The sequence below is a fragment of the Podarcis gaigeae genome (genome assembly GCF_964106915.1).
Source record: "Podarcis gaigeae genome assembly, chromosome: 5".
Lineage (NCBI taxonomy): Eukaryota > Metazoa > Chordata > Lepidosauria > Squamata > Lacertidae > Podarcis > Podarcis gaigeae.
In genome coordinates this window covers 50,058,672-50,079,936 of record NC_139681.1, presented here as the reverse complement: position 1 = coordinate 50,079,936, position 21,265 = coordinate 50,058,672, and the positions used below count along the sequence as shown (strand labels likewise).

General features: G+C 40.5%; 1 protein-coding gene and 1 long non-coding RNA gene across 2 annotated transcripts in view; one reads left to right on the top strand and one right to left on the bottom strand.

Annotated features, from left to right (window-relative positions):
• The window catches only part of LOC310845828, a 36,908-nt gene extending 33,320 nt beyond the window's left edge, over positions 1-3,588 (bottom strand). Inside the window, exon 1 of the long non-coding RNA XR_014564983.1 lies at positions 85-3,588. This is a non-coding gene — a long non-coding RNA (uncharacterized lncRNA). The remainder of the gene's footprint in view (positions 1-84) is intronic.
• Positions 1-13,100, top strand: part of CCDC172 (coiled-coil domain containing 172) — a 30,059-nt gene extending 16,959 nt beyond the window's left edge. The window contains 3 exon segments of the mRNA XM_083741513.1: positions 10,624-10,711; positions 12,320-12,328; positions 12,331-13,100. Of these exon segments, the coding sequence (XP_083597639.1) occupies positions 10,624-10,711; positions 12,320-12,328; positions 12,331-12,354 (121 nt within the window). The 3' untranslated portion in view covers positions 12,355-13,100.
• Positions 13,101-21,265: the final 8,165 nt, after the last annotated feature.

The window sequence follows — 21,265 nt, the reverse complement described above, 5'->3', positions numbered from 1 at the left end:
AGAAAAAAGCACCAAATTCTACCATCAGCTGGACTTAAGATTGTACTCCCAGTTGTTCTTTTTCAGTTTAACATGTGGGTTTACCTGTCTCATGCATGGCATCATACGATGTTAGGTGATGGGAAGAAACCTTGCTGCAGCTGTCCCGGTAGGAGAAGGCTGTGACACCTCTACTGACAAACCTCTCTGGCGCATCAGAGCCAGTGCTCACCAGCATACATAGTCTGTAGGTGGTAGCTGTAACAAAGATAAGAAACAAGCAGGTCAGGTACCATGCTTATTCCTAGCCATCTAGTCTGCAAAGCATTCAATAAAAGGTTGTCAAGTGAGGTAAGAGTCGTCTAGGACAAAGATAATAATAGGACTTGAACATATGCAGTGCATGTGATCTACGTCTGAGCTGAAACCCCTTCTTTTACTAATTTTGTAACTAAATAAAGAAAGCAAAAATGTTGTATCATCTTGAAGAGAGAGAATGATGTTTATTGAAGACCTGGCAGCTTGAGGAGCCTTTGAATTAACAGTGACTCAGCCATCTTTGCTGTCAAGAGTCTTTCCAGGATCTTACTGTGCAGACTGAGGTCTTTGCACTCCAACTACTTTTCCTGTATAATAGAACTAAGATGCAAGCTAGACCTAGAGGCAGGCATAGTCATTAGAAGCAGAATGACTGCCTGAAAAATGCTCGCCATTTTTCATGTGGACTGTTAAGCTACAATCCTGTGCCACAGTTCCATTAAAATCATTGTTACCAGGGTATAACCAGAAGCAAGATCACAACAACTTGAATTTGCTCTGCACAAATTTTCTGGAGCAAAACCTGCGTTTTGTTTTCCCCTTTCCTCATTTATATTCATGACGGACATCTTTTTTTTATTAATGATGAAAAAAGAATTGGTCCTTTTTTAAAAAAAGCCTTGTTCAGAAAATTGCCTAGAGTAGTAAAAGGGTTTCAATATTAGAAGACATTTTCACAAAGATGCTTTCATTTTCACACCAGTTGTGGCAGGTTAGGTGTCACAGCAGAGGATTCAGATGCTTTGAAGTGTCCTGCTAGTTTGAAAGAAATATTACAGTAACAAAATGCACTCCACTGACAGCAAAGATCCACCAAGCCGTCAAACTAGAATGTAGCATGCTTTGAAGAAGGCCCATTATCCTACTGGATTATATGATCATGTGTCAGGACAAAATACTGCCATTTCCTTCCATGAAAATCAATTGCAGAATCTCACTGTATTCTCAGCATGCTAGCCACCAACTTCAAAACAGCTTTAACAACATACAGAGCTTTAAGATGTTAAGTGTAAAAGCCAAATGAAAACGTGTCATAAAGCAGTGCATTCTTTAGAAGAAAGTTTATTTGTGGGACTGTAAAAGGTTTAGCATAAAGATGATTATTTTGATCATCAGTTTGAGTTACCTACTGCCTAAAGCTTTTAGTACTATTGTGATACATTTATTTTCTGGGGCAAATTGGTATTTCAGAATGCACCACTCAGGCCTAACTCTCCAGCCATATGACGTATGGTGTCAATTTGAGACACCTATAATATGATCTGATTTGCTTTGTCTGTTCTACAGTGGGCATATGATTTGTGAAGACAACACCACAGTATGTTTAAAACTATCCCATGCAAAGCAGCCCCATTTTCAAACCCATATGCAGAAGTAACATATGGACCAGGCATCCACACTGACATCCAAACCTCACACATTTTCCCTCCTTGAAAAAGAATGGAGAGAATTCTGATTTGTATTTGTGGGACCTCTTTGCTGGGTGTTGGCATGGACTCTCTGGTTCATAAATTATTTCCTACAGATGGCCCTGGTACTGGAGGTCCTTCACATGCATAAACCTATATGTCACTTGTGGGGTTTGTTTACTTGACAAATCTCAAAGAACTAGGATTACTTCTTACATATTGGAATCAGGGCCAATTTAGAAACCTTGCAGGAAACCCTCTACTCACATTGATGCTAACTGCATGTGGGGAGAGTTAATGCTTAACATAGTATTGGGGAATCTGTGATCCTCCAGATGTTGCTTCACTACAGCTGCCCTGAATAATCCCTAATCATGGCTACAGTTGATGGGATTTAGGGTTCACCAACACCAGGAGTTTCCCATTCCTTAAAAGCTTATTGTGTAGTAGATCATACTGTGTGCAACATCTGTATATCAGTGTTGCAGCTGCTAACATACAATCCTTAAAAGCATTTGAGTATATTGCCTAGAAGAGGGAATGTATTTTATCTTATCAGTACATACCACCTATTTAAGGTGAACCAAAAAGTAATTATTATTAACTGTAAGTCACAAAAAAACAGAGTGAAAAGAGGAGTGAATATGCAAAAAAAATTTATTGTAGATTAGTGGGAAAGCACAAATACTAAAAAAAGCAGAACCTTGGTTTATATTTGCCTTTCATGTCCCGTCCCCCCATAGGAACAGGTTAAAGCCATATTTTCATTCATAGATAAAATGAGGCGACTGGATTCATTTACAGTTAGAAGTTTGAATGGCATTCTGCTTTTCCCCATTCTTCTTCTGTTAGTCCATTTCAGAGGGAAATTTTAGAGAAGGTTTTCTCTTTTTAGAGTGTGAACTTCTGCACTCTTTTCAGAAGCCTGGAAATATTGAAATAGTTTGAAGTTGCTTTGTGTTATTTAATAGTTAAGGCGTTTGTTTACTTGACTAATCTGAAAGAACTAGGATTGCTTCTTACATTTCTTATTATAGCCTAAGAAAGCTCATTACTGAAACCATGAAAGAACAAATGACACTGCATTCACATAAATCATCCAGGAAATATGTCCACTAGAGCTGAACAAATCCTTCATATTAACAGTGCATTGCCGAGGGCCATGATTCTGTTGGTTTTGAACAAATATGTTCAATTTAATTTTATGTTAAATTTTATAAGCAAGAAATACCCATCTCTGGAGTAATCTCTGGGGTGCAGAATGAGTTTCTGTAATGACAATGTGCTAACTGATTTCTTAAAACTTTTTATACCAATGCCCAGTGGGGTTATTATAGTTAGAATTGTGTCAGGGTTTCTATTATGAACCCCAATTTCAAGGTTTATAATCCAACAATAAAAACGTGCTCTAGGGTAAATTCTGTCATTGGAAATTTGGTCGGGAGTAATTTTCCTTACACAAATGCATACACAGGAAACGTAGTTTGGGAGAGCGGTTCGTCTGTCAATTTACGTAAGTTTTAGTAGGTATGAACACAAGTGATATTTGTCTCCACCTTTGAAGCTTGATGCTTGCATCTTTAGTCACTTGGTTAATGTTTTTTGCCTCACAAAAAATTCTTCAATTAGAAAGCATTCTGTCTACGAGTGATATCAGGCTTGTTAGGTAGAGTACTACTTACTTACAAAAAAGTGTACTTCTGACAAGAGGCTGAACCAGCAGGGTTCAGGTTCCCAAACTTCTGACTTCATGAGAATGCCCTTGTATTGCCCAGTTTGGTAATGTTATCTATAAACATTACTCCAGTTTATATGTCTCACAAATATAATATTTTGGACATTCTTCCTGCTGCCTATATGCTGGATTAAGGAATATTATGTAATAGTGCACAATTCCCTCATACTGCTGCATAAGCAGTATTTGGACGGTGATGAAGGTGCCTGGAAGAGCACTTCCAATTCGTGACCTTTGTTACAACTACCAGAATGTGAATAGTCACTTCATTAGCTTTGGTCCACAGGGGTCAGCAAATGTTTTCAGCAGGGAGCTGGTCCACTGTCTCTCAGACCTTGTGGGGAGCCGGACTATATTTTGAAAATAATAATAATGAACAAATTCCTATGCCCCACAAATAACCCAGAGATGCATTTTAAATAAAAGCACACATTCTACTCATGTAAAAACACGCTAATTCCCGGACCATCTGCGGGCCGGATTTAAAAGGCAATTGGGCTGGATCCGGCCCCCAGGCCTTAGTTTTCCTACCAATGGTAAACTAGAATACCAATTGCTGTAAACTAGAATACCAATTGCTCATGAGTTTTCCCCTGCAGCCCTTCAAGCCCTTTGATCAGCAGGCACAAGCTTCAGGTCTTTTAAAAAGGCAAGTGGTTTCTGAGAATTAGCTTGTAACCCTTTTTTAAACGTGTTAGGCCAGAACAGTCCTCCTCTAGACCTATATCTTCCACTCCTGCTGTGGAGACTTTTCAGAAACGTGATGGTTCTGCTGGATGAGATGCATATAGTATGGGAAATAATCTTTTATTGGATCAACTCATTTCAAGCTTCCAAAATCTCACAGTAATTATTGAAGCATAGATTTTCAGAGCAAAAATAAAACCAGTCTTACTGAATGGTTAGGCTGATTGCTGAGACTAACAGGCCGAGAGAAAAGCAAGGTGGGAGAAAGGCAGTTAAAATATAACTACCCTTTAAGAATCTAAAATGAATCTTTACTCCTTCCTTTAAAAGGATAGAAAGAACAGTGCTATTATATTAAGATAACTAGTAGAAGCTCTTCTTCCCATTCAACAGGAAACAGAAACATCCATGTTGCCAGGAGTTAAGGACTGCTTTAAAAGTCACTCTCTCACATTGTTATACAATACTCTTTAGATTGTATCAGACTACATTCATTTAACTGGTATTTGGATTGAATATCCTTAGTTTCAAGTCCAGCTATTTCATGCTGATTTTGTTTATTTACTTAATTTATTTAGAAATAATTATAAAACACCGAGTCAAAGAGCTCTCTAAGTTGTATACTTAATAAAAATGTAGGTAAAACAGACCTAAAACCCACAGAACTATTAAACAAATATACGTAATATAATGTTGCTAATTGACCAAACTGTTGAAACACAGTATGCACACATTAGCTCAGTAAGGTCTTTGGCATTTAATAACTTTGCTTAGAGATGCATCTTGTCCTGCCCAGACAAGTGGCTAAATATTCATAGTATGTTTTCATCCCATTTAAAGTTTGCATTTAAAGTGCATCAAATAGTGAGCCTTATATATGGTTAATATTCTTGTTATTACTTTAGTGTTACACTTTCAAAAATTTCTGGTTAAGTATAACTTTAAATATTTTCATTCACTCCAGACTTAATGATAAATTTCCATTATTTATTCATTACTTAAGTGTCTCCACAACATTGATTGTGCAGCCTGTAACTTCAGATATATTCCCTGTTTCTTGAAGGGATGGGTCTGGGGTATATTGAAATTACCTAGCTTTTTATTTAAAACAAAACAAAACAAAGAATTAACCATATAAATCAAGCAGCCGAATGGGAGCATGAAGCAACAAAAACGTCTTTTACTGCCTTTCGCAAAACTCAGCGAGAAAAGCAAATGTTTCTACCAAATGCATAATTGTTTATCTAGTGCCTTACAGCTTCAGACCACTTTGCAAGTAGCAATTAGACATTTCTCTTAACAGCTCAAGCAAAAGCAACATACATACATCCATATTTTTATTTGTTTGCCGCCTTTCCACTGTTCAAACCATGCTCAAGGTGACTTAAAGCATTTAAAAAATACTTAACTACAACATAACAAAAGTAGTCCTAAACAATCAGTAAAACATTAAAAAAATACACAACCTAACAGAACAATTTTCACATAAATCACAAGAAGATCTAAAACAAAGATACAAAAAAACTGCAGCAACACCCTGCTACAACAACAACAACAGCAACACCACCAAAAAGTCCGTTCAGCAGCCTCAGCTTTTGTAGTCAGGGCCAGTCAGGGCTCCACTTGGGTGGAAAAAGGCCTGCAAGGCAGGGAGCAGGTGTTCCAGGATTCACAGCCAAGGTGCTTCCTGGCCTCTTCAACATCAATCATGTTCCTGCATATGCGTCTGAGCTACCCTACAGCTGGAACAGACTCTTCAAATTTGCGGCATTCCTGGACTCTGAGCACCAGACGCAAGGGACAGACAAGAGGGAATGGCTGTTAGTAAACAGGTTCTGACCCAGGAGAGGTCCTGTGTTCTTAGTAAGGATGTGTGTGGGCCCTTGGGCCTGGCCATAGCAAAGAACCAGCCTTACACAGCTGTTTGACTGTCTTTCCGCAGGGCCTGTAAGATAGAGCTGTTCCGCCTGGCCTTTGGCTTGGAGCCAATTTGATTCCCCCCTCTCTCTTCCCCCCCCTTTCTTTTCCTTCTCCTCCTGCGATGAGGCTACATTTTAATATTTTAAAGGTAAAGGTAAAGGTACCCCTGCCCGTACGGGCCAGTCTTGACAGACTCTGGGGTTGTGCGCCCATCTCACTTAAGAGGCCGGGGGCCAGCGCTGTCCGGAGACACTTCCGGGTCACGTGGCCAGCGTGACATCGCTGCTCTGGCGAGCCAGAGCCGCACACGGAAACGCCGTTTACCTTCCCGCTGGTAAGCGGTCCCTATTTATCTACTTGCACCCGAGAGTGCTTTCGAACTGCTAGGTTGGCAGGCGCTGGGACCGAGCAGCGGGAGCGCACCCCGCCGCAGGGATTCGAACCGCCGACCTTTCGATCGGCAAGTCCTAGGCACTGAGGCTTTAACCCACAGCGCCACCTGCGTCCCTTTTTAATATTTTAATGTTCCATTATTTTAATGTTGTATTTTATTTTTATTTTTAAGTTGTAATCATTAATCTTGTTTTTATTATTGCTTGTAAGCCGCTCTGAGCCTGGCCTTGGCTGGGGAGGGCGGGTATAAATAAAAAAAATATTAAATTATTAATTATTATTATGCTATACTGTTGTGCACTATCTGACTCAATAGATCAGGTGCAAAAGTACACCAAATCATAGACGTGTATGATACATTAATTGTATTGTGGCCTTCTCAAATGCTTAAGCTAAATCAGGACACAAACACAGTATTGCCATCCTTGAAACTATATTTCCATAAGGTAAATAAATTTGTTGACAGATCTTATTGTCTGCAGTGCCAGTGGCGTAGCGTGGGTTGTCAGCACCCGGGGCAAGTAATTTGCACCCCCTAACCCGTGGATTTGCGCCCCCTAACCCGTGGATTTGTGCCCCCTAATCCTAACCCCCAGATGTTGCGCCCGGTGCGGCCGGCCCCCCCTGCACCCCCCACGCTACGCTACTGTGCAGTGCATAGTAGAAACAACAAAAAACAACCATAGGATCAGGCTCAGAGGCTTTGTGTCTGTGCCTTTTTTAAAAAGCAAAAATGCATGACGTGATGGAAGATTGAGGGTATTGTACATGCTCATTTTAGGACTTTTTTCTTCTTTAAATCGGCACATACACTGCAGCTGTACTTGGGAAAATATACCTGTTCTAGTTAACAAAGAAATGTAATTGTGAGAAAGAAAGAAAGAAAGAAAGAAAGAAAGAAAGAAAGAAAGAAAGAAAAAGACAATTTTGCAAGTGATAGGGACCACCATATACAAATAAAAGCAGACAAAAAGTGGAACTATGGAGCTGGGTTTTGGATTAGTACTCCTTTTACTCCTTTTAATTAAAGGTTACATGTTGCCATTATGTTCAGCATAACCCTTTTGTGTGGAAGAGATATTACCAAGTAATATTTAAACAATGAAATGTTGTTTATAGACAAGGTAAGCTTCTGAATCTTCTTAACATTCAATATATATAAAATCTCAGTCGAGGTCCCACACTGTGATATATTTACTACCACCAGAATATAATGCTTTCCCTATATGGGCTCACTTAGCAATCCCAAAATAACCACTGTGACCCCAAAAATTGCTCCTCTATTATCATGAATGGGTTTAACACAACTTTATACTTATCTTCCATTTTACTATCTTCTGGCAGGTATGACAAGGACTGCAGTATAACTTTATTGCTGCATATACTGTGGACCATTAAAAGATCTGAAATAGCTTTTTCTTGGTCCAGCAAGTATCCACTTAAGCAAATATAATGGGTAGTACTCAGTATATGGACTCCTTAGTTTCAGAGCTTTTCCATTCCCAAGTGGAAGACATCCCATATAAAGAAGCTTCCATTCCTATATTAGTCGCCATTTCTGCTCTGCTTTGTTATTGCTGCTGACACTCAATGAGCTGCCTGCCTGTTCTTCAATCCTGAGGCTGCATTGAACAAACCAGAATAAAAAGACCATAATCCCCAAACATCAGTAGATTTCTTTCGTCTTCTGCCACCAAAATATAGCCTATTTATTGGAAGTTTCTGTGTTAATTTCTTTCTTTGCCATTGATGAAATGTTATGCAGGTGTTAAAGTAGGAACTTGTTTCTGTGCTAGTGGAACACTTCATATACTTCATACCATGCTCACAACATTCCCCATGTGGAACATACTGTCAAATTCAAACTTACTTCCATTTTAAAGAAGACTCAGTCTAAAACTGACTAACATGCAGTATTGATTATTCTGCAAAACATTTTTGCTGTCCAACATGAAAGTGAATCTTTTGCTGTTCTCTGTAACTATAATTCCTCTCTTCAAGGAAAGCTCTTACTAATGTTTCTGTAAGAATGCAATGTAGTCTCAAAGGGCACAATTTCCTACATTATGTGGAAGCTATGTTCCAGGGAACCTAAGGTTTTCAGAAGTTTACCAGGTATTCCTGAAGAACAACTTCCCCTAACTTCATGCCCTCCTGATGACAAACAACGATGATGGGAGTCGCAAACATCTGGAGGGCACCACATTGGGGAAGGCTTCTTAAGGTGATGATTGGTGAATGTCCGCTTGCCTGCCACTACTAATAATCGACTTTAACATGCAGTTGTAGGCGAACACTGTTCTAAGTAAAACATTTTGTGTGTCCCACATGAACTGAGAGTGCGCACCTTAGAAAATGCCTGAACATTCTCTACAACGTAGAGGGGTTTCTTGGCAGAGGGACTGGGGTAAACACCTTTGGAAAAGGAGATTGTCTCTTATATCCTATTCTCCCATCCTATTCTCCCACACTACAGACGACTTCCCACATATGTGGGGGTTATGTTTCGGGGCCCTGCATGCATAACTGAACATTGCATAACTAGGGAGCACTCTTTAAATGCCCTCTTTGCCATTTTCTTTCCAAAATACTACTCTCCAAAAATCAAAAACACTGTACACCAAAAATATCCACAACTGAAATTGAAGCTAGGGTTGGCAGGAGGATGTTCAGGAAAGTGGCTGCTGTTGCAGTACCCTACACACCAGCTGTTCAGTGGGGAGGCTGAGCAGCCTAAACAAAGCCCCGCTGCTGCTCCAGTCTCTTCTCATCCCTCACTGAAGTCCTCTGGGCTCCAGGAAGGGTCTCCTTGCAAGCCACGGGGACTCTCCAGCTCTTTCCCTCCATTTCCCGGTATGAATTAAATCATCTAATTATTTCCGGGTGTTGCACGTATACATGATCACATGCAAGTTGATCATGCGCAAGTGGGAGGGATGCCTGTATATTTCTGGGTTTGTTTGTTTTTAAAAGCATTTTCTTCCAGCAATCAACATTAAAATGACATTGGTCTGTCTCCTGGCATGGAAGATATTGGTCAGCTCCTCATATTTTGCCTGCATTTTTCTCCCTTTTCTGGAAAATGGGACAACAGTGGAACATAAACTTTGTGCATTGTGGTGCTGACACATTTGCAGCAAGAAATCTTTGAGCATCTGGAATACATTTTCTGTGTCATGAGGCAATGCATGTTGCTACACAGTATCTTTTCATGGGATTCTAAAAAACTTATGCTGTAAAATAACACAAAAGCAGAGTAATTTATGAGAAGCAATGAGATTTGATAGTGTCATGATCCAGATTGTACAGAATTTCCATGTAGTTATAATATTAGACACTAGATGTCTTTTTCCCTTTTCAGCAGTTGAGAACCTCGAATGTATGTCGTAGATGTCATTAAAGTAAATTGGAGGAGAGGTGCACCACCAGCAATCCATTATTTAACACATGGTGACCAACATGATGGTGTTCAGATGTTTTAGACTACAGCTTCCATCATTCCTGGCTATTGGCCATGCTGGCTGAGGCTGATGGGACTTGTAACACAACAGGGTCTGGAGGGCACCATATTGGCTACTACTGACTTAAAATATGCTCCACAAAATGTTAAAGAATGACCTGATCTTTTGGCAGTGGCAGAGAGATTATTGAAACCCTTGGAGAAGGTAAGCAATAGGCAGAGAACATCACCAACTCTGGGAACAAGATTCATAAGAACTTCTAAAAGGCAAGGATCAAAGATTAAAATCATAAAGTTTTTGAATGACTAGGATATAATTTCGTCATAGGTTATAATATGCACACAAACCCACAGAGGGGAAAAATACAGTGTTTTAACTTAATTTTGTCTTACAGCACTTATTCTGGAGATATATATTCTTCCTGGAGATTGTCTAATTTTTTCACATCACTAAACAATTGCCAGTACTGTGCAGTGATTTATACAGTCTTGGGTAATGCAGTTTAAATCACATCAAGCAATCTAGCAAACTTTAGTCTCTCTGATTTATAACTGGATAGTGACATGTGATCCACACATTGTTGGGGAGCTTACAGGACTTTTAATGGGAGACAGCTAGGATGATCAAGGTTGAATTAAGAACTAGGACTGCTGTGAAGAAGAGAAAGATTCAGCTGACAGCCTCACCATATCAGGTGTTTTGTTTTTAAATGTTGGCACAGGCTTAAAAAGAAATTGGAGAGTTACAGAGAAGATGAAATGGAAAATGCCTGTGAGGCTCTTCAAACGGAAATTGAATTTCTGCAGATGGTATGCCCTTTAAACTTAACATTTATCATGTTTGATCATTTTAGTTGGGGAGATTCTATTTTTCTGCACATGCAACACTTCTGAATAAACAATATACTAGGAGACAGGTGGAAGTTCTTTGCCTTTCAGATAGTGATTTACTAGTAAGAAGAAATTTAGTTCCCATTATAACCATGCCACTCCCTTTATTTCCCATGACTTCCATGACTTCATTTGTTTCAAGAGAGGCACTGCTTGGGAGAACTGGTAGATAATGATTCCCTACCTTAGTGGAAAGTATTAGGGATTAGAGATAAAATGCTTCTGCAAAACAGCTCCAACCATTGCTGTCACATGCATAATTCCCTTCTTTGCTGACAGTTGCTTCTGGGTGAGTCCTGCCTTCTCATCCATGGTGATCCCTGGAATTGAAACAGAGAAAGAACTGAACTTGCCTTCATGTGCTATTGCTGAACCTAAACCTAACAGCTGCTGTTGGGATAATAGGAGGCCGTAGTTATATAAAATGGGAGGGATCTGGGTCTTGCAGTACAGTGGTACTTTGGGTTAAGAACTTAATTCGTTCTGGAGGTCCATTCTTAACCTGAAACTGTTCTTAAGCTGAGGTACCACTTGAGCTAATGGGGCCTTCCGCTGCCGCCATGTGATTTCTGTTCTCATCCTGAAGCAAAGTTCTTAAGCCGAGGTACTATTTCTGGGTTAGCGGAGTCTGTAACCTGAAGCGTCTGTATTGAGATAGATGAAAAAGTCACAATCCAGTCTATGCGTTTGAATAGTTCACTTGTCCCAAATCCATGCAAGTTTTTAGGGAAAACCCTTTTAAATAATCCCATGCTTTCAACTGATGGAAATTGTTTTGTAAGTACAGTACTTACGATGTGAGGCAAGGGTTCCCCTGGTTCATTCTTTTAAACTGTTTGTAGCTGTGTACAAATCCTGCTTCCTGGGTAATGGAGGAAAAATGGCTGCCCCCATGTAGAATGTCCCTATAAGTGCCTCGGGTTAGTGATCTTTTTCTCCATACAATTACCAAGGAACAGTTGGAACATCATAATGTACTGCTGCTTCCAGGGGCTTTTTACTTAAAACATTTTCAACAAGTGCAGCAATCCTTGTGCTTTCTAGCAGCTGCAAGCAGCTGCAAGCCGTTTAAAGGAACGAATGAACCAGGAAGCCCCTCAGATCACCTCATACAAAGAAATATATGTTGAATCAAACCATGCTGTTCAAAAGGTTTGTAGATGTGTGATCTAAGCCACATGTCTACGTTCTGATCCGAGCCTGATCGTCAGATGCAAACTAGGGAGCAGCTTTCCAAATTGTAGAGTGAACCTAATCCTTCCCCATTTCTAGAAACAGAGAACCAAAACTTATTCTTTTGTTCTCTCCTTCATCCCAAAATAATCCTCTGTAGTTGCGGAGTGGGGGCCTTCCTCTGTCTCACAATTCACTTTGCCTCTCCACAGATTTTGCATGGATATAGACTTGTGTGAGCAAATACCAAAGAATGTTTAAAAAATCTTTAGTTATTTTACCTTTTACAGTAAAGAACAGATAATGCTCGGAACAATTAGCTATTTACCACTGTCTCTTTTTTTATTGTTGCAGAAACTGTTATACAAAAAAAATCTCCAGTCAAATAAATAACATATGGTGGATTGATTCAAATGTCAGAGAAACAAGTCTTTGTAGCGTTTGAGTAAATGCTGCTTTTGTAAGCCTTTGTTGTTAAATTTATCATCCTCTGCATTTCCTGCTAGTAAAACATGGAACCTGTTTTTCGCAACACATATTGTATCTTTTCTTTCGTCTGTTCATTAGCAAGGGTGTCTAGCAACTGTAAACAAATCATTTTCTTTTTGCTGAGAGATTTTTTTTTGGCAGTGTTCCCATTCCCATATTCAACATTAAAAGCCTGCCTGCATTCTATCTTCACCAGCTCTGGCAGAAGCACACAATTCAACATAACGTGGACCTTGTCACTATTATCTCAATTCTGTGCTTGTCGGTGCAATTTCCCAGTGCTGTTAGGTTCCTTGTGTGCTTCCCCGACCCCTTTTAAACCAGGAAAAGGAAACAATAGTGCTCCCTCTGAGTCAGTGCTACCAGAAGGAGATTTTCTATGAATATTTAGCCACATTCTCTTTTAGTGTTTAATGTAGATTTATTTCAGCCGGTGATCCCTTTTTAATAAGTTTCAGCAGAGGTTTGGATGCTTGTTATTTCTTATTGTTTTGCTCAGGTAGAACTTAGTCTAACTTTCTCTAAAGGTCATTTTAGATCTAACATGTCATATTGTCTATTCATCTGACTTAACAATCATTATTTTAAAACAGATTGCTTCACTTAAGTGCCTACTATTCTTTGATATAAAAATTATTTCACACAAGTTCTTCACCTGTGCATGTGATTGGTACCTCAGTTTTTCTCACCGGTTTAGATTTTCATGCTCTAGACATATTTTCATGAGTTGACATATGATTATGGTTTTTAAAATGTGGGGAGGGAGGAATTCACCCTGGTAATTGTGGGCTACGTAATGGAGTGCTCAGGTCACAATGGGAAGTCGGGCATCTAACAGTTTAGGTTACAGTTTAGTTTTCATTGTACTATATTCTACCTTCTCTGCCTTCTTCACCAGCCACAAATCACACTGGGAATAGAAGAGACAACTAAGAATCATTATTTCATTTTTCTGCAGAGGCACTAGTGTGATGTGTTTGAGGGAGCATGAGGGAATATACAACAGTAGCATACAGATAGGACTGGCAGATGCAGACTTGGCCTGGAGCTGAGTTTGTTTATGAGCAAATGAGTGGGAAGAGCAAGTTGTATATAAAAACATACCAGTGATCCAACTCTGGTATCAACATTGGGGGGGGGGGGTTACTGCAAAATGTTGAGAGGAGCCAAAAAGGTCAATATGGGATGTTATGCAGAACACATTTTCTTTTGTAGCTGCACGTCTGAATCTTCTTTGGCAGAGCACCTCAGTATAGGAAGAATACAAGTACAACTCTTGATTTTAGAGTAAGCTTTGTATTTCAGATATATATTACAATACAGTGGTACCTCGGGTGGTTAAGTACTTAATTTGTTCAGGGGGCCAATCTTAACCTGAAACTGTTCTTAACCTGAAGCACCACTTTAGCTAATGGGGCCTCTTGCTGCCACTGTGCCGCCGGAGCATGATTTCTGTTCTCATCCTAAAGCAAAGTTCTTAACCCGAGGTACTATTTCTGGGTTAGCGGAGTCTGTAACGTGAAGCGTATGTAACCCGAGGTTCCACTGTATATGGAATAATGAGTTTATATTCATTTATAAACAGATTACAGATAGTGGGATACCACAGATCCATGGAATGGAACTTCATGTGCTGTTTAAAATAAAAAGGGGAATGGCTGCTTACCCAATTCAGTGGTGAGTGGTGGTTGTGGCCTGCCACAGTGCCACCCCATGCGCACTGAGCCTCGTCATGTTTTCACAATCATTGCCGCTCCTTCGCGGCCACCACAGAGTATTCTGGGTACTGCAAGGACCTCAGTTCAAATTCAACCAATCCATGGCTGCCTGGGGGGCAGGGCTTAGGCAGAGGACCTGAGTGTTGCAGTCTCCACTCAGGTCCACTCCCCGGGTATAAAAAGCAGGCCAGCGCTACTAAACACTGTCCACCATTCTACCCACAGTAAATTATACCAGTCCCAGTAACATTTAGAAATTTCAAATTCTGAGATACTTCCTAACTCAGTTTCATCATTTCATTTCTAAGCTCTATAATCACCCCTGCTTCATAAGGCAGTAACTTTATAGGATGAAAGATATGAGTGTCATACAGTGTGATAAGAATGTAAGAACTTCTGATGATACCCTAGCAACATACTTTGCATATGGGTACCTCTGCATGCAATTTGCAATCAATGTGAAGCATAGCCACATGACTCAGGCTGATTTGTCCTGCCCACCTGCCTTCTTACCAGAAGTGGCATTGTAGGCTCAGTGTTATAACAGTAATAATAATAATAAATAATAATAAATTTTATTTATATCCCGCCCTCCCCAGCCAAAGCCGGGCTCAGGGCGGCTAACAACACTAAAACAGTACAACATTATAAAAACATTATAAAAAGTAATTACAGTAAAAAGTAATAACAGTGTTGTGTGTGTGTGTGTGTGTGTGCCAGCTCCTAGCTTTGGCCTGACTGGCAGACTGGTTTCCCATCCTGTGTGGCCACGTTGGGGTCAGGGAGATCCTGCAAGACATTAGGGGCCAATCAGCACCAACCTGGGTTCCTAGTGGGCATGGCCACTGGAGCAGACCTGGGGGAAGACTTCACCCATCCAGGTAAGCTCAAAGGGAACAGAATGTGGGCTCTGCTGTACTTGGCACTGCAGTTCCCACGTGGCTGTCTGTTCCACCCTCCCTATTTTGCTATGGTTTCATGGCTGTCATAAGGGTGACAGCCTGATTTTCAGACCTTGCTATGTATATTGATCAGTTGCTGTTTTCAGGGCCAGAGAGTAATTTTCCCTGCAAAATGTTCAGGCTGGGTCTGCAGGTTTTGCCTTCCTCGTAGCAATCATCACAACCTTAGGGACATGGGATCTTGGAGGGCAGTGTTTCATGTCCAGACACCAAACTCGGGGGCTTGTAGGCCATAGCCCCCTCCCCACTGACCAATTGGGTTCACCGGATGCAGTTCACACTGCAGGGGAACCCCTATATCTATAGTCATCAACCAGAAGGTGGGCTGGTTGATCATTGGATAAGCCGAACCTTTTTGTCTGTAATCAATAGAGTTGTTTCCAATTTGAATCCAACCCATGTGCCCCAGTATTTACTTGGCACCTGCAGACCTCACCATGTACTTACTGGGCCTGGGCCTGCAATAAGTGTGCTAGGGAATTTCATTGTTCATTTTCTCAACAATGGAATTCCAATAGTGACTTTGCAGTAGACTACCCATTTTCTACTAGTAAACGCTATCCAACCAAATGTGGTTTTCACAACTCCTATAGTTCTGGTGTGTTCATTTTGCATGTGTTTCAGTTTAAAAGAACAAGTGGCATTATACCAACAAAAATGAATAGAAGGTTTAAAATCAGTGTAACGACAAAGTGGAATAAAGCCTTCTCAGATAAAATTGTGATCAATATAAATCAGTATGGTCTGAACAAATCACTCAGCAGCACTGGAATAAAATGCAGTTATAGTTAAAAGAAACATTTATGCAGGGTGAGTTTAGTTTATGGTGACATATTGTATATGAAAATGTTCAAATTAGTCACCATTGTCTTACGCATAGAACAGTCTGGGGCTCATTTAATCTATTCTTGCACAAAGTGTGTGTATGAACGTCTATGATTCTTAAATCAAAGATGAGTAATTCTTGAAATAATGAGGAAAGAAAAGATGGATCTTATGTCATTTTTAATTAGAATGCTAGGGAACAGAACATTTCCAAATTGCTAAGGATACATGGGATTATTAGCAATACACCGGATATTCTGAGCAAAGAAAAATGCTCATAAATGAAACAGTAGATTTGATTTCAAAAAAAGATTAAGAACATCAATCATCTAAACAAATCTTTGCAAATGAATAAAATGTTGGAAAAGTTTACTTTGGCTAGCAAAGAAAGGCAAAAAAGTTATGATTGTCCTCATATGCTTCCAGATCTGTTCTGTGTCAATGTCTAAATAATATCCTTTGACTTAGACTGAGTTGGAGTACAGAGACACTCATAACCATGAATCCTAACTGGTAAGGCATTGGGACCTGACCTCCCACATGTGTGCCCTAACATTTGACACAGGTCCTAAGCATGCACATCTGTCATCCCTGTGTTCGTTTTGTGTAATTCTTCAGCTTCAAAGAGGGGAAATGTGGCTGAAGCAAACATATTCCACCTAGATATGTTATGTTGCTGCTTTGATTGCCTTCCATAAACACAGGATTCAAAGACAAGTCTGATTGTGCATCCATCTTGAGATAAGTAATACTGTTTCAGTTCAGTATCAGTTCAGATCAGCCTTCCCTCAGCTGCAACTCAACATAGCTTATGGGATTTATAGTCCAAAATACTGGGAGAGCCCCACATTCGAGAAGACTGGCTTAGGCAATGAACAAAATGCAACTACAGTATCATAGATTAGTATTTCATATTTTGGCTGATTCTTGTGAGGGATCAGCCAAACCATCAATGATTGTGTTCCTCTATTCCGTTACAGTCTTTTAACAACAAGTCCTCATTTTAAAAATGCATAATATCCCATTTCAAAGAATGGAAGCATGGGGGCAGAATAGCCATACATTTGATGTTATATGCTCATTATTGTGCCTGAAAATTGTGCATCTTTCGGAGCACTAATTAAAAGCAAAACAACAACAACATTATTATGATTGCTATTCAATTTATTGTGTGCCTTTCACCATCAGGGCTCAGGTCAGAACAATTTGGAAATTCAGTATTAAAAACAGTTTAAAACTAACTTAAATGTCAGATATCCAAGGACAAGAGGTATGTTTTCAGCATATGATGCAAACTATATAATGAAGCTGCCAGATGCACTTTTGTGGGGAGGAAATTCCACAACCTAGTAGCTGCCACAGAGAATGCCCTCTTTCAGTCCACCACCACCCTGAACGTCTGAGGGCGGTGGAAGTACCAAGAGGATCCTCTTGGTAGGGTCAGGACACCTGAGAGTTTGCAGGGGTAGCTTTACTGGTATTCACTTTAAAAAAACCCCAACAAGCTAACTATTCCCCAGCAAGACTGGTACAGTGGAGGAGTACCAAGCCCTGAAAAATGATGATGATTGTGATGATGAACTAAACTCACAGGTGGTTCAAGCTTCTGGGAATGTTTTGGGGGGCATTGTCAACTATGGCAGTTCACTTTTTCATTATTGGATTATTTCACTTGTCACCCTTGACATCACAAGTGATATCTAATAGGTGCCAATGACAATCCTGTAAGTGTTTTCTAAAAAAAACACAACCCCACAGACTCTGTGGACACACTTAAAAATACAACTACAAGCGCGCAACCCTAGAGTCAGTCACGACTGGCCCGTACGGGCAGGGGTACCTTTACCTTTAATGCTGAGAAATGGAGGCAGTGAGAGATTTTACTTTCTTGGGTTCCATGATCACTGTAGATGGTGACAGCAGCCACGAAATTAAAAGACGCCTGCTTCTTGTGAGAAAAGCAATGACAAACCTAGACAGCATCTTAAAAAGCAAAGACATCACCTTGCCAACAAAGGTCTGTATAGTTAAAGCTACGGTTTTCCCAGTAGTGATGTATGGAAGTGAGAGCTGGACCATAAAGAAGGCTGATCACCAAAGAATTGATGCTTTTGAATTATGGTGCTGGAGGAGACTCTTGAGAGTCCCATGGACTGCAAGAAGATCAAACCTATCCATTCTGGAGGAAATCAGCCCTGAGTGCTCACTGGAAGGACAGATCGTGAAGCTGAGGCTCCAATACTTTGGCCACCTCATAAGAAGAGAAGACTTCCTGGAAAAGACCCTGATGTTGGGAAAGATGGAGGGCACAAGGAGAAGGGGACGACAGAGGACGAGATGGTTGGACAGTGTTCTCAAAGCTACCAACATGAGTTTGACCAAACTGTGGGAGGCAATAGAAGACAGAAGTGCCTGGCATGCTCTGGTCCATGGAGTCATGAAGAGTCGGACACGACTAAACAACAACAACAATGCTGAGAAAATACGGTATGCCCACAACAGAAGCACAACCTTGAGGGTTGGTATATGGACAGTGCACAACACAGGGATAGCAACTGCATTTATTTAGCTAAGTGCAACATCTGAAATCAGAAATATTTCAACAAGCATGGTTCTCTGTCAAAGAGAAAGGAGTCCTTCTACACCATCTAGTGGCTTGAACTGCTATGTAAACACGAAATCCCAAATATAGTATCCTCTATCTGGTACATGAGAAACAAGACCAGCATACTCTGAACCAGCCATATTCTGAACCAACTGATATTTGCAAACCATCTTCAAAGGCAGCACTATGTTACACCAGTCAATTTTAGATGTTACTAGAATATCCATCATCATTACGGTATATCCAAGTTATTTCTGTTAAGGAAAGGCTGTAGCTGATGTTCTAGTCTCTGCTGGTAAAAGGTGCTTCAGGCTACTGATGATACTTGGGCATCTGGGTCTAAAACCACCCCGTGCTATGTTCTGTTCTTTAAGGGTTGTGGGGAGGTGCAACTGGGATAGCTCAGTTGGTAGAGCATGAGACTCTTAATCTCAGGATCATGAGTTTGTTGAGCAAAAGATTCCTGCATTACAGGGGGTTGAACTAGATGACCATCGTGGTCCCTTCCAAGTCTATGAGTCTAACTCTAATCTATAATGTGTTGACAACAAAAAATAGTATATTTGCAGGTGTGCGCTTTTATATGATGTTTTATTTTAAAATCATTTTAAGACAGACTGTTTAAGATTTTGCTAGAAAAGGAAGAGAAAGGTAGACTCAAGGTGCCATTCCCCTTTCTGAGAGATATAACACCACAGCTTCATCTTAGATGTTGGCTGATGTATATTCATGCTTTGCTAATTTCCATCTGATGGAGAAGAGATTCTGAAGAGGGCAATGGATGGGCCTTTGGTGTTCATCATACTCTTTCTTTAGGATGAAGACATTTGCTTCCTGGCCACTGTGAGTAACTAATTTCACAAAGGACAATTTCTTTCTTTGCCCATATTTATCCCACCTTTCCTTTCAAAGAAGGCCAGAATGGCAAGCAAAATTAAACATGCACACACCACCATGGGCCTTTGGCAGAGAGCCATAGAACTCAGTATTCCAGGGGCAGTCAACATGGCGCACCCCAGAGGTTGTCGGACTCCAACTACAATCCGCCCCAGCCAGCGCAGCCAATAGCCAGGGATGCTGGGCCATTGGGTCCAACAGCATCAGGAGGGCACCACATTGGCTGTAGTGGATCTTGCAGTAGCAGATCTTGTGGTCTCAAATTTCAGTGGCATCCTGTGCAACACCAAAATTTGATGCCCCTCTGCCTCTCACACTCCATTGTAAATCATAGTTGTGGCTCCCTCAAGGCTCCATGCCCACTGCAACCAAACTAGTCTGCTACATGTATTCTGTGTAGAAGATGAAACGCAACAAAAAAAATCATAATTCAGCTATACATAAGAACCTAAGAGCCTGCTGGATCAGGCCAAAGGTCCATCTAATCTTGCATCCTTTATACACAGTGGCACCATGGGAAACCCATAACCAGGACATGAGTGAAACAGCACCCCCCCCCCAAATATCTTCCCCATTTTGGTCTTTACTTCTAGAGCAGAGCTGGCAAACATTTTATGTTGGGGGCTGCATCTCCTTAGGGCTAATCTGTCAAGGGCTGCAAAGCAGCAGTGAGTAGGGTTGGAGTCAAAAAACAAGCAGTGGGTGGGTCCACCCCCTTTTCTCTCAACCCCCCTTCACCCCTTCTTGCCACCCAGATGAAATGAGGCCATGGGCTGCATGTCACCCATCTCTTGCGCTATAGGAAAGATAATAAATGAAGTTCATGAAAGGATGCTGCAGCTTCCTCTGGCTTAAGATATAAAAAAGCTTTCTTAAAAGTAGGCCAACAACAGTTTTGAGACTAAATTGTGGTGCAAACTATCCTGAAAGAGATGGAAGCAATTCAAAGCTTCATTGTTTAACCCCCTCCCTTCAAGAATCCACTTATCCATGAAAGCTCATTACGGTAGTAAAAGGCAACAGGCAAAGAAACAATAAAACAGAAGGCAGGCATCCAAAGCTCCTAGGAAACTGACAGAAGCAAAGGATGAATTTGAAACCAGAAGTTATATTCTATACAACAACAAAAAGTTGCAATTGTATTCAAGTGCTTTATTCAAGATTGCGCTGAGCAACACTACTCAGTAAAAATAATTGAACCATTTACTGAAGACGGTCTTGCTGATGAAATAAAATGACTCTGTGGTTTATGTCTAATAGTTGATATGTTTTATGTTTTCTAAGGCTGCAATCCTATACCCACTTATCTGGGAGTAAACCACACTGAACTCAGTTGGACTTACTTCTAAGGAGACATGTATAGGATTGTGCAGAAGGTTTCCAGAACAAAAAAGAAAATACATTAGATGGGGATGAATCTCAAAAGGCAATCTAGCAGCAAGTAGGAGTTCTCAGCAGAATCATCCTATCACCTCGGGGAAGCTCACAAGCCACTACCCAAAATCCCTGCGTCAATGCAAGTTTGGCTAAGGGCAAATGTAGATTTGCATTTGTAATGCTTATAGTGGTACCTCGCAAGATGAATGCCTCGTAAGACGAAAAACTTGCAAGACGAAAGAGTTTTTCGTTTTTTGAGTTGCTTCGCAAGACGAATTTCCCTATGGGCTTGCTTTGCAAGACGAAAACGTCTTGCAAGTTTGTTTCCTTTTTCTTAAAACCGTTAATACCCAGGGTGCATTGCTTGAAGAGGTGCAGTTGCGACTTGACTTCGAGAAGCAACTCATAGCAACTCATAATTTCTTTT